Source organism: Panthera tigris, chromosome A3 (assembly GCF_018350195.1).
Source record: "Panthera tigris isolate Pti1 chromosome A3, P.tigris_Pti1_mat1.1, whole genome shotgun sequence".
NCBI lineage: Eukaryota > Metazoa > Chordata > Mammalia > Carnivora > Felidae > Panthera > Panthera tigris.
Window position 1 is genome coordinate 67,255,820 of NC_056662.1, and position 13,726 is coordinate 67,269,545.

General features: G+C 41.0%; 1 protein-coding gene across 6 annotated transcripts in view; it reads left to right on the forward strand.

The window, feature by feature from the left end:
• The first annotated feature begins 5,824 nt into the window (after window positions 1-5,824).
• PPP1R21 (protein phosphatase 1 regulatory subunit 21) overlaps window positions 5,825-13,726 on the forward strand; it is a 66,828-nt gene continuing 58,926 nt past the window's right edge. For all 6 annotated transcript variants that reach the window (XR_006215708.1, XR_006215709.1, XR_006215710.1 and 3 more), the window contains exon 1: window positions 5,825-5,889. Coding sequence is in view for 2 of the 6 variants with exons in the window: in XM_042981344.1 (XP_042837278.1) it covers window positions 5,833-5,889 (57 nt within the window). In the remaining 4 variants the exon portion in view is untranslated. The remainder of the gene's footprint in view (window positions 5,890-13,726) is intronic.

Genomic DNA, 13,726 nt, shown 5'->3' on the forward strand with positions numbered 1-13,726 from the left:
CATTTTTGTATCCTTTGGATAAATACCTAGTAGTATAATTTCTGGATGATAGGATAGTTCTATTTTTAATTTTTTGAGGACCTTCCACCCTGTTTTCCAGAGTGGCTGCACAAGTTTGCATTCCCACCCGCAGTGCAAAAGGGTTCCTCTTTCTATACATCCCTGCCAACATCTGTTGTTACCTGAGATGTTAATTTTAGCCATTCTGACAGATGTGAGGTGGTTCTTATTGTGCAAACCCCTGCATTCTTAGACCAACCTCTGCCCCTTCCCTTTAAAGAGCTCCAATGGTATCTATTTCATGAAGGCACAAGTCCAAATAAATACCAAGGAAGGAGTATAATGCACCCTTTGGCATCCTCACGCCTAATTTAGGACTCATTCACCTTCTGATTGTTTAAGATAAATAGTAAAAGATGTCTCACTTAACTTTACAGAAAATACAGCCTGTAATAGAGGCAAAGGACCTGGATTCTAGTCATGATTCTACCAGTGCCTGCCATGTAACTTTGGACAAGCTACGTCACAGGGTTCTGTGTTTATTCTGTCTTTCTTCTGTCTTACTGTGACTGAGGGAGGCAAAGCCTTAGGGCACCACCAAAGGAAAGACTTGCAAAACTTCAAGTCCAGAATTCCTATTTTTAATAGAGCTCCTCAAAGTTGCAAATCATCAGATTCTGTTCAGATTTTGCCTCACTGTGTGCTCATTACAAAACCTGAACTTTGGAGCTAGCTGCTCAAGAGAAAATTAAGTGGAAGAAAGTTCTTGTCTTTCTCCCCCACTTCTTTAATTTCACTGTACAGTGATATGCATTTTCCCACTGGATTAAAAACATAGAAAACACAAGGACAACATGCTGTAACAAAAGGCCCAAAGGTCGCCTTCTTTAGTCCTTTCCTTACATTCACCCATGCAAAGTCTCTTTGTTGTTCATTATCTTAGTAGTAGGTGTGGTGGGTGAGGAGCCATGGGAATTGTGAAACTAGACCAGAGAAAATCGTTACTTAGTTATCTTAACGTCTGTGTGGGGAAATGTGGGTGGGGTTAGCTGGTTTTTCAATGTTGTGGGAGCTGCTACATACAGCAGGTTATTATGAATAGAATGTAGGATTTCAAAAGATAGAGCTTTGAAGCTTGAAAGAAGTTCTTGATTTTCAAATGTATGCTAAGATGGAAAACATATGGCTTTTTGCACCAAGAAATAATGTGCACCCAGAGATTGACAATATCTTCTATGTAACCCCACGGCATAATTGGTTACTGTGTGACCACGGGAAGTTCCACACTGTTCTCAATGTATGTACATTACATTTGATTCCCATTACTTCGAAATAGTTACATTCTAAAATTGCCATAAACACTGAATTAGCAATTAACAAGGTTAAAAAATACAGGGTTAGGTTTCTGCACACCTCTGGTCACAACATTTTCATCAATGAATAACTTTATTTTAAGTGTGTGTGTGTGTTTTTAAGACATCTTATTTAATATATATTGTCTATTCCTCAACATTAAACTAATGGCCAACAGCTCTGTTCTCCATCATTATCCTTTTGTGATGCATGAAGAAGTCCTCACGTCTTGTTTTATGCCAGATCTTTTATTGTTCAGGACGGACTTTGAATAGCACAAACCAAAACTTTTTCTTACTCATGCTGTGTGACTATAATTGGCTCATAGTATGCTTAGATGTGCAGAGAAATGGAGCCTTTCCTTTCTCTATGGCAGATCTGGTCTCTTACAATCTCTTCTTCGTTGGAAGAGGAAAGCCTAATTCATAATAATTATATGATAATTATTATTATAAATTATTAATAATTACCTAGTCTCTTCAGTCAAAACTGTTTGTTGGTTGGTTTGTTTGTTTATTTATTTATTTAGTTTAGTTTACAATAGTCCCTCCTTTCAGGAAAAGCTCATTTATTCTGAGTTTTGACCCCTCTCTCTTACCTCCCAAGGTGGCTTCCAGGTTTGTGAAGAGTACACTGTACCCTTGAAGGTGGGGCAGGCAACCTTGGGTCTGCATCAAGGGGTCCTGGTATTGCTTTCTGGCCCCTACTGGACCCTGTGGTGGTGTGTCCCTTGCTTACCCTGGTGACATCTGCCATAGAAGTCATTTGGGGAAAGAGTTATCTAGTCTCTCTCAGCTTGGTCAGGACCTAGGGGTTTCCCAGCTGACCTGCCTGTCCTTCTGTGACTGAGAATTCATGCCAGAGCTGATGGCGCCAAGGATGGGCATCTCACCCAAGCTGGACCAGTCAGAGATCTTCCCTAGGATTTTTCAAACTGGAACTAACCAGCTTAGTCTCTTTCAGGAGGCTCAGGGCCAGTGGGCCACTTTGGTTTGCTACTTCGAGGAAGTAAAGGAAGACCTGAGGAAAGGAGCACATAATTGAGAGTGTGAGAGTCAGATCCTTGATCTAAGTTGTACTTGAGATCCTGTGCTCCTTTTTTTTTTTTTTTTTTTCCTGTTTTTTCTGTGAGCTATTCACACATCTTTCTAGTAAATTCCCCCTTTGGGTCCAAGCTAGTTTGAGTTCAGTTTCTCATACCTGTAGCTGAAAACAAAAATCCTCAAACAATTATGATTTTTAAATGATTTAGTGATCATCATAGCACTTGCATATTTACAGTAATTCCAAGCAACCTTCATTTACACCATTCTCCATAATTATACAATGTTTACAGGCTGGGCACTATTATCGGCAAGCATATGAGATAATTGAGACTTAAAAAAAATTGCTATTATGAAATGTAACACTCATACAAAAAAGTACACAAATCAGAAATGTACCTGATGAAGAGTTATCACAAAGTTAACAGCTGTGTAATTTTCACACAGAAACAACACTAACACCCCCAAAGTCCAATCTCATGCTCCCTTCCAATCAGGTTTCTCACGTTATGGTTTTCACTTCCTTATTTTTTTCCCCTAGTTTTATTACCCAAGCACACATCCCTGAACCTTAAAATTGAATTCTGCCATTTTTTTTGAACATTATATAAATGAAGTTATGCAATATAACTTTTTGGGGGGATCTGTATTCTTTTGTTCTGAATTGTATTTTGAGATTCATCCAGTAGTTAGCTGTAGCTATAGTTCAGCTTTTTTACTTTATTATTATTTTTTTTAATTTTTTTAACTTTATTTTTGAGAGAGAGAGCATGAGCAAGGGAGGGGCAGAGAGAGAAGGAGACAGAGGATGAACCGTGAGATCATGACCTGAGTCAAAGTGGGACACTCAACTGACTGAGCCACCCAGGCGCCCCTATAGTTGTTTTTCAAAAATTGCTGTTTAGTATTCCATCATATGAATGTACAGTCATTTGTCTATTCTGTTAATAGATAATTTTTTGGCTTTTATTAATAATATTGGCATGAATATTCTTGGTGAATAAATGCATTTTTTTTTTTACTGTATACCTAAGAGTTAAATTGCTAGATCATGAATATGTACCTTTTCAGGTGAGTAAATAATACCAAAATCTTTTCCTAAATGATTTTTCCAGTTTATATTCCTACCAGCATTTTATGAGAGTTTATCCTGTTCTGTATCCTAACACAGTCTTTTTAACTTTAGCAATTTGTGTGGGTGCAAATGGTATCTCACTGTGGTTTTAATTTCACTTCCTCCTGATAGCTAATGAAAACTGAATGCCATTTTGCATGTTTAATGGACTTTTGTATATCTTCTTTTGTGAAATGCTGGTTGAAGTCTCTTGCCTGTTTTTGTTTTTGATTGCCTTTCTCTTTATTGATTTTTAAGAGTTCTTTATATATTTGAATAAGAGACCAAGAGCCCTCTGTTGGATAAATATGTTGCCAGCATCTTCTTCCACTCTGTGGCTTGCCTTTTCACTCAAAGGTGTTTTTTGAAGGAGAGAATTAATTCAGACTTAGCAATTGGGATTTGAAAACACTACATCTGCATCTGACAGAATAACTACACCAAGCAGTGGAAAGTAAATTTCTCATTTCAATAAAATGAACTCACACATGCTCTCTAGACAAAGTTGCACATTCTTTCGTTGGAATGTTGTTTCTGAGATGGCAGTTTATGTTTAAACGATTGAAAATTCCATTACATTACAAGCCAGAAAAATATACTTACAATATTTAATTCTGCCGCTTGGTGGTGTCATGGAAAACTAATAATAATGATTTAAAAGGATTGTTCTGAAAGTTTGGGGGACGTAGGACTTGGCTATTAGTAAATTAAAAAACAAAAACATTTTTTTTTAAAGTTTGTAATCCTCTTATATATTGCAATGGCTAAAAAATTCATATAGGCTCAGTCTTTCACTATAAAATCCCAGGTTTACTGATAGCCGAACAAGAAACCAGGATGGCACAAATAGTTTTTTTAATCATGGAAAATTTCAAGTATCCTAAAATGCCAATATAACTAAGATCTCTGTATCTACTACATAGATAATGTTAGCATCCTGTCATATTTACTTTAAAAAAAATAAAGTTTATGCTCCTTTGTTCTCCTGTTTCATTTCCTTTTCTCTTTTTCTCACTAGAGGTGACCGACCAGAATCCAGAATTTGATGTATATCAGCCCAGTTCTTGTTTTCCTATTTTTCCTACATTTCACGTGTTCATGCACAATACAAATGTTTTCTATTTTTAAACGTATCTTTTCATGCTACAGTATAATGCAATTTGCTAACACAGTATTTGGTCATGTTGACATACAGATTTATACAGACATAAACAGATCTAGGTCATTAGTTTTAACTGCTGTGTAGTAATTCATGACACACTTATTTATTCCTCTATCAATTAACATTTTAATATTGCAATAAATGCAATGCCTAGAACAATACCGAATATACACTAGATGCTCCATTAGATCAATGGAGGCAAGCTTTTAATTAAAGAAAAGCGGCAAAAAATACCTCACGCAGACTATTTTTTGCTTCAGTTCTCCAGTTATTTGTCGTTATCATCCACCCTATCTGCAGGAATGGCTGGAGTCATTCCCTAAAATTTCCTAATGCCTTTTTACCCAATTCACTGAAAAAGACTCTGATGTGGTGTGATCATGGGGACGGGGTGAGCGGATACAGTGGGTAGAGAGTGTTCACAAAGAAAACTTCAATGTCAAAATATAAGCCAATGGTTTGTCTGGGCTGGAACAGGAGAGGGTGGCCGCAGCAAGCGTTATAAGTCTGGGGGAGGTCTGACAGTTTACAACGCAAAGCATGTCTGGTGCTACCATGTCCGGATAAGGAGATAAAGGAACATAAATGTCTTTCTCTCCAAGTACGTTCTGAAAGCTATAACCATCAAACGCCACACGGTTGCCATGAGAACCAGCAGGGGTGGGGGGGGGGGGAGAGAAGATCCGCCAGAATTCTTGATGCACTTAGAATGTTTCTTCTTCCGGTCCTTTGCTCTTGGCAACCACCGCCTCTCTCCTCAGTCCCCCGCCCATTCTGTGGGCTCCCGTCATTCTCTTCCTTTTTTGATTCTTTCCTTCTCCATTCTAGGCCGCCATCTTGGGCCATGCGACAAGATGGCGCCCCCTGGTCCTAGAGGCAGAGCCCTGGCGCGCCAGCGAGCCTGCGCACGCACGTGCTCAGGCGCTGGAGGGTGGGGCGGGGACGCCCAGACGCTGCCCCGCCCCCAGTAGTCGCCCCGCCCCTGGTCCCCATCCGCCTTCCTCCCACCCGGCGAACCCGGAAGTGGAGGAGGAGGCGCGGCGGCGGTGGCCGAACGGGCAGGCGCTGGCGGAGCCCAACTGGGGAGCGTGTCTGGGTTGGGGGCGGGGGGCGGGGCTGAGCGGCCTGGGCAGCCAGGCCCGGACGGGGCGGGGGAGGCCATGGCCTCCGCAGAGTTGCAGGGGAAGTACCAGAAGCTGGCTCAGGAGTACTCGAAGGTATCCATCGTGGGCGGGGAGTAGGGGGTCCCCGGCCCTGCGGCCTCGGGTTGCCTTGGCAGCTACTCGTCGGGACGGAGGGGAACGGCGAAGGGGACACGCTCGCTTGCCCCTCCTCTCCTCTGGCTTCTCTGTCCACCATTACCATGCCTCCACCTGCAGCTCCCAGGAGATGGGGCCGGGCCGCGTCTCGGTCCGTGTGCGTTTCTGCGGGAAGGAGCAGGAGTTTGATTCTTGCTTCTCACCAAACTAGCGGGCTTGGGACTGGGGTGTCAGCTTCCTGGCTTCTGCCTTTGGTGCTAGTCGGGAGGGGAAGGGAAGGGTAAGGACCAACCCCTCCACTGCTGCTTCCTCAATCTTCCCAGCCCAGTGATGGGAAAGATCAAGCTTTCTTCCTTCTCACAGAGATGAGATGAAGATAAAAGAGATTTATGTGTCCCCACTCAATTCGGGAGGGTGAAAAGAGCCATTCGTGTAAACTGTCTCACTGGGGATGGGTGGTTACGAATGTATTCAGTGCATTGGCAAGATGTTGTCTGGAGATGATTTTGAAAGCTTGAGTGCTAGGGCTGTGTCCTTTTTTCTTTCTTTTCCCTCGGTCACCTGGAGTGGGGCAGAGCACCCGGGTGCTCAATACATGCTGAATTAAGCAAACTAGGGACCTGCCCCTTTGTCGTATTTATGGCACCCGTCTTTAAATGATGGAACCCTTTCCTTGGAAAAGGGTGGTGCTGCTTCTAAGGTGTTGCTGCCCTAAGAATATTCTAATGAAGTTATAAAAGAATCTCACATCTTCAGAAATTGATTTAGCATTCATTAAGCTTAGTTTTCTGTGACCTTTTATCATGGGGGCAATGGGAAGACTTAGCCCCCTGTTTACAATTTGGAGAAACGGATGCATTATTTCCTTAGGATTTCATTTAACAAATCCTCAGCAAGGTGAAAGGAAATATTGTTTGAAAAATAAAAGCTGTGCCTAAACATACACACTTACCTCTTTTCACCATCAAATGGGAGTCTTTTGAGATAAGATACTTATTCATTGATGCTACCTCGGGCAAAACTTGTTGCATTTCCATTTGAATTGGTCTTAAGAGCCTGTAGCACAATGTCAGTGATGGCAAGTTTTCAACCTTTGAGGGAATATTTTCTTGTTTGAAAGGGTCAGAAGTTGTTTGAAACATCCATATGATGAAGAAGGTCGGTGAAGAAGGGTACTCAAACTTGGCTCTACTATTTGTGGGTGAAAATGTTTTATGAATATAAAGTAAAGGGACTGGTTTTCTTCTCCAGGGAGTAAACAATCTCAGAAGACAATTCCAGATGGCCAAAGAGAGTTCTAAAAATGTCTTAAGCAGTGACTGCATTGCCGAAATAATTACATAGCCTCCCCAAAGTATTACGAACTTGGAAGATTTTATTTGTTTGGATATAGATGCTCTTTCATTTAACAGACATTTATTATGTGCTTTCTGTGAACGGCCCGCCATGGTCTGTTGAGTGAGGCAGAGTTCCAGTTTAAGGAGCACCCTTTAATAGGATGTTCAAACATTGTACATCCTTATGATACAGTATGACAAGTGTTGGTTCAGTGGGAGCACAGAAGAGATGGAGGGTAAGGGTTGAAGAAGTTAACTGGGAAGTAGGGAAGAGGGAGGGTTGGTAGCATCCCAGGCAAAGGGAAAGGGCTATGTTTGCAGACACGAAAGCACATTAAGATACATGGCAAGATTGGTGAAATATAGTTGGAGAGTTAATTTGGACCTGATCATAAAGGGTTGTGGATGTTAAATATGTTTGAACTTTATCTTTTGAGTAATGTCAAAGGTTTTTAATCAGGGTAATGGTGTTACTTTTAGGAGGGGAACTGGTAACTATGTGGAGGATGAATTGAAAGGGAAAGATTGGTGAAAAGAAGACCAGACTGTAGGCTGTTGGAATAGTTTTGAGGAGTGTAATACAGGCTTGAATCAAATTAGTGACTGTTGAGGTGGAGAGGAGGACCTAGATTTAGGAATTATGATTAAAGTACCTTTTCACTTACCTTTTTTTACTGCTTTGTTGGTACATAGCACTAAATTTATGAAGAATGTAGAGTGTAGGAGGCACTCATCGTGGTGTCTCATTGATTCTGTGGGATGTGGTGAGTGAGGGGAGACTGAGAGTTGACCCTGCTGGTCTGAGGTGAGGGGATATGACTGCTACTGACAGATGCCACTGGCAGGAAGTTGAGGCAGTTTGGAGTAAAGGGGTGTATTAAAGGTTAGATGCAATTATAGAATTTTAAGGTCGGCAGGCACATTAAAGTTCTCTTGTTCACATAGGAGCTTGAGGTGTTGTTGGAGTAACTGCTGAAAATTTCTAGTGGAGATGGACTGGTTAAAAGTCAGGACAATGGCCAGAGCTTCTGGAATAGTTCCTATGAAGACAGTAGTTGAACTGCAAGAGTTAATCAGGGTGGAACACTTTAGGTAGACTCTTTGGGGAACATGGGTGGGAAGCATGTGAAAGAAGGAGGGGATGCTAAGGAGACTCTAAGGAGGTCTGCCAGACTTGAGGTTATTTATCTCCCCAACTAGGCTAGACCATTTTTCATCTTTTTAATTGCAATGTGATGGAAATTTCAGAACGTAAGAGAACAGAGGTTGGTCAAAAGATTGCATGTGTTTTTATTCTCTGTCAATTCTAGTGCCAAGCAATTCCTAGGTAAAATCTATGCCACCTTCAGCTCTGAGCCTGTGGAAGGGGCTTTCTGCCTTTTATTACCTTCTCTGGTGCAGACATTGTGGGCTAATGTTGAAATCCAGTTATGTCTTTTTCCTTATTTAGGATACGAAGACAAAACATTTCCTCATAAACAGTAGAAGGAGGCTACAAAGCAAGAGAGCAACAAGCATGATCCCTAAACCAAGGACATTTGCAGAATCTCTTTGTTTTGATTTAATGCAGATCTCAGCCTGTTTTCCAGGAGGGGGCCCATTTCTTTCTGGGAACTGTGATCATATATTTTTCCCTCCCAAGAAGGAAAAAAATGGTCTGAGGAGCTCCCATTAAGGAAACTGAAAGTTTAGTTAGATAAAAGATGGACCATGGGAGGCCAAAGCAGATGAGAATTTCTGAGGCTGATTGCTAAAATATTGAGTGTTAATGGAAAGGGCAGTGAATGTAGAGATTAAGACCCTAGTAGTTTGGGCAATTAGGAGGTCATTGGAGGCTTTTGAAATTTCAGGTTTAATAAAGTTCAGGGGAGGGAAAAGGTGTAGGTAACTGAATTTTAGAGGTTTATGGAGTTAATTGGTAAGAGATACAAGCTACTTCTTTAAGATGTGAGGGAAAGCTAATCAAGGCCTCAGTTACTACATTGTAGATTAAGAATCAAAGATCATTTCTTACATGGTGTCTCTTCCACAGCTTGGTCTGCTGCTGCTTTTTTTTTTTTTTTTTTAATGTTTTATTATTTATTTTTGAGAGAGAGACAGAGTGCTAGCAGGGGAGGGGCAGAGAGACAGGGAGACACAGAATCTGAAGCAGGCTCCAGGCTCCGAACCGTCAACACAGAGCCCTATGTGGGGCTCAAACTCACGAATCATGAGATCATGACCTGAGCTGAAGTCGGATGCTTAACTGACTGAGTCACCCAGGTGCCCCATTCTTCTTCTTCTTTTTTTTAATGTTTGTTTATTTATTTTGAGAGAGAGATTTAGAGTGTAAGCAGGGGATGGGCAGAGAGAGAGCATGGGAGAGAGAGAATCCCAAGCAGGCTCTACACTGTCAGTGCAGAGCCCAACTCGAGACTTGAACTCATGAGCTGTGAGATCATGACCTGAGCTAAAATCAGGAGTTGGACAATTAACTGAGTGAGCCACCCAGGTGCCCTGGCCTGGTCTGCTTCTGATGCTCAGGTATACCTCATAGAGAAGAGAGGCTTAGAGCACTGAGTCCTGGCTCTGTTGGTTTCAGCCTGCTTTCTTTGTAGGAGCTCCTGTATCCCTGCCTGGCATCATGTTATGTGTATAAGCATGTTTCAAGTTCTGTTTTCTCAATGTATGTTTCACTCTGGGTCAGTGTCTTTCAGAGTGTGGCCCCAGCATCATCAGCGTCTGGGAATGAGTTAGAATTATAAATTCTCAGGTCCACCTGGGACTTACTGAATCTAAAACTGGTGGTTAAACCCAGCAATCTGTGTGTAAAAACCTGTGCAATGATGTTGATGCACACCAAAGTTTGAGAACCATTGCTCAAGGAATGGTATCAGTATTAGCTCTTCCTCAGTTAATCTTTTTGAAGCTCTTTTTGAGGCAGTAAAAACCATTGGGAAAGTCAGACATCCATGATTTCTCTTAACAGTTTACTTTGCAGTTGGTGCTACTTTTAGTTATGAAAGAGATTGCCTTTGGGAGCTTTTTAGATTTACACTCTTAGGAAAGAGCTATTCATATTGGTGAAGGGTCAGTTTTGATTTGGCATGTTTGGTTGGAGCTTGGTGGAACCTGATTAATTGCCCCTTGCTGTAAGGGAAATCAACTCAGGAGCTGGATTAAAATCTAGTATCTTGGATTAAAATCTAGTATCAGTTTTATTTTTTTGTTTTTGTTTTTTGCCCTCATGTGTAGGGTTCACTAGTGAAGTTTGACTGGAAAATAGCATTGTTCAGTGCTATCTAATGGAACTTTCTATAAGAATGAAATGTTCTGTATTTATGCTGTCCAGTAGGGTAACTGCTAGCCATATGGGGCTATTAAGTATTTTCAATGTGGCTAGTACAACTAAGGAACAGAATGTTAGGTTTTATTTATTTATTATTACTTTTTTAAATATTTATTTTGAAGGAGAGAGGTAGAATCCCAAGCAGGCTCTGTGCTGTCAGCTCAGAGCCTGACGTGGAGCTTGATCTCACAAACCATCGTGAGACCTGAGCTAATATTAAGAGTTGGATACCTGAGCCACCCAGGTGCCCTGTAAGAGAATCATAAGCAGACTCCACACTCAGTGCAGAGCCCAACGTGATACTCAATCCTGAGACCCTGGGATCGTGACCTAAGCTGAATTCAAGAGTTGGATGCTTAACCAGCTAAGCCACTGAGGTGCCCCTGTTAGATTTTATTTAAATTCAATTAGGCACATGTGGCTCTTGGCCACCCTGTGAGAAAGTGCTAGTTTAACCCCTAGATGAGTACATCACAAACACAGAATGTCTCTGACTCACCTGAAGACCTTGTTGAACTTCAGATTCTGGTTCAGTAGGTCTGGGGCGGGGCCTAAGAATCTGCTCCCAAGTGATGCTATTGTAACTGTCTGCAGACCACATTTTGAATAGTAAGGCCTTAGAAAAGCCAGGGGTGTCTTACTCTTCCTCTTTAGTCCAACTGATTTACTTTTCTCGTCACTGGTGAGTCAGCTAGATCACAGGATTTAGGGGTGGGATTTGTTCTAATGAGTTTCCTTGCATAGGAGCAGGAGCAGACGGGTTCCATTTGAGGGCAAGTCTGAGAGAAGAAGGTTTCTTTCCTGCCTCAGTGACAACTCCAGCCACCACTACCTGGTATTGTATAGCCTACAGGTATTTTATCCCCTTCCAAGGGGGAAGAACAAGTAAGTAGGTAGACCAAGTGAGATTGCCAGCACTTTGGAATACTTAAAATGTTGGGACTGGAAGGAATTTTAGGGATCATCCAGACCAAAGATTCTGAAGCTGGGGTCTGCAGGTGACTTCAGTGTTTTGAAGTTTTGAATCCAGGTTTTGGTGAGGCGTAGGGATGGGCTTAGGGTTGTATGTTGCAACATTACTTTGTAATGAAGGAAAGCTATATGTTTATTAGTTTGTTTTATAGGGTTGTAAAACATGTAAAATGTCAAAATGTTCCTGGTATGAAATAATTAAGTGATTCTAACACAGGAGATTGTTGAGGATTAGATGAGAAAATGTGTATGTGTGATTCATCTCTCTTTCCCCACAAACTCTTGCAACAGTTTGTTCTTGGACATAGTAAACCCCTAACCTTGGGCCAGGTATCCTATCCCAGATTGTCAAAGTGGCAGGAGAGAGATCATAGTTGACTTACTACCACTTTCTCTCTCTCTCTCTCTCTCTCTCTCTCTCTCTCTGTCTCTCTCTCTCTCGAAATAGCTTTGTGATAAGCCTGACTGAAGCTGGGCTGTTCCAGAACCAGAGTTACATAGAGTAGTCTGCATAGTGGTGTTTAGGGAGTTAGGCTCAGGGCTTTTGAGGGTTCAAGTCATTTGGAGAATTGCCAGAGAGGTACTGTTAAAATAATGACAGCTTTATAGATGTATAATGTATTACATTCAAACACCTTTTGTATACAGTATTTAATTTGATTAATTAACTAAAAATTGATGGATTGCCTCCTCTATCCATGGTATTGATCTTTCATTGTAGGCAGGAAATACAGGGAAGTATGCTCTAGTCTACCATGAATGATAGTTTGGTGACAATTGGGAGATGAGTACAGAAGTTAAACATAAATTAGTAAATGTAAAATTTACTACTTTAAAAAGTAAAATTAAAACTGAGCAGTTTAATAAGAGATGTCATTGCCATCTTTTGGCTGTGTGGGTTTGAGAGTATTTATTATTGAATTCTGTTACCTAGCACATATTCAAGAGTGTGTTGATACTGTTGCACAAGGAAAATACTACATGATGGAAGTCAATATTAAAGTCATACCTCTTTTTTCTGAACTTCTAGAGCAGGGATGCCCCAACTTTTTCTGTACAGAGACTAATGGTAACTATATAAGGCCTAGGGCCATACATTTTCTGTTGCAACTACTCGTCCCTGTCATTGTAGCTCAAAAGTAACCCATAGACAATACACAAATGATTGTGTTTCTGTTCCAGTAAAACTTTAAATTAGGTAGCAGGCCAGTATGGCCCACAGGCCTTAGTTTGCCAATCCTTCTTGTAGGGAAGTGAAGTTCTAGTAAGTCCTGCTAGTTATCTTTCATTGTGCCTTTTAAGTTGTAAGCTCTTTGCAGACCACTTCTTTCCACCATATCATTTAGCACAATGCCTTATACCAGGCAAGCTTTCATAAATGTTATCTGTTATCCTTCTGATTCATTCTAGTAATAAGAGTTCTGTTTTGGGTCTCTTGGGTGGCTCTGTCAGTTAAATATCTGACTTTGGCTCAGGTTGTGATCTCATGGTTCGTGGGTTCGAGCCCCATGTCGGGCTCTGTGCTGACAACTCAGAGCCTGGAGCCTGCTTCAGATTCTGCATCTCCCTCTCTCTCTGCTCCTGCCCTGCTTGCACTCTGTCTCTCAAAAATAAGTAAACATTAAAAAAAAAAAGTTCTGTTTCCATTCGTGGGGACTTTTAAGATTTAGAAAGTGTTTTCATGTAAGTTTCTTTTTCTGGTTCTCACAACAACGTCAGAAGAAAGAAGATAGGGTAGCTGTATTCACCCATGTTATAGACCATTTAACTGAGATTCAGAACGGTTAAGTGAATTTTTCAAGTTTGTATTGTCTACTGATTGGCAGAGCAAGATTTGGGTCTTCTTTCTGTTGTGGTAGTGAACTGTATCTTTAACTTTCTAAAAATAGAAAAGCTTATTTTTTTAAATCTGCATTTTGCTCAAGCTGTTGAATATCCTGTAGTATTCCTGCTTTTCTTCTTGAATTCTTAGCTAAATTTTCTAATGAGTTTCACATACTCAGCTTAAGATTTAGTATTCAGATATTCCTATTTTTCTTTGTTTGTTTGTTTTTTGGCACAGAGGAGGGTCATTTCTGTTCTCAGGAGACAGATCTGAGTTATGTAGAGGTAGTAGATTTTTTTTTTAAGCGCACAGATAAAATCATCCCATGCGTTC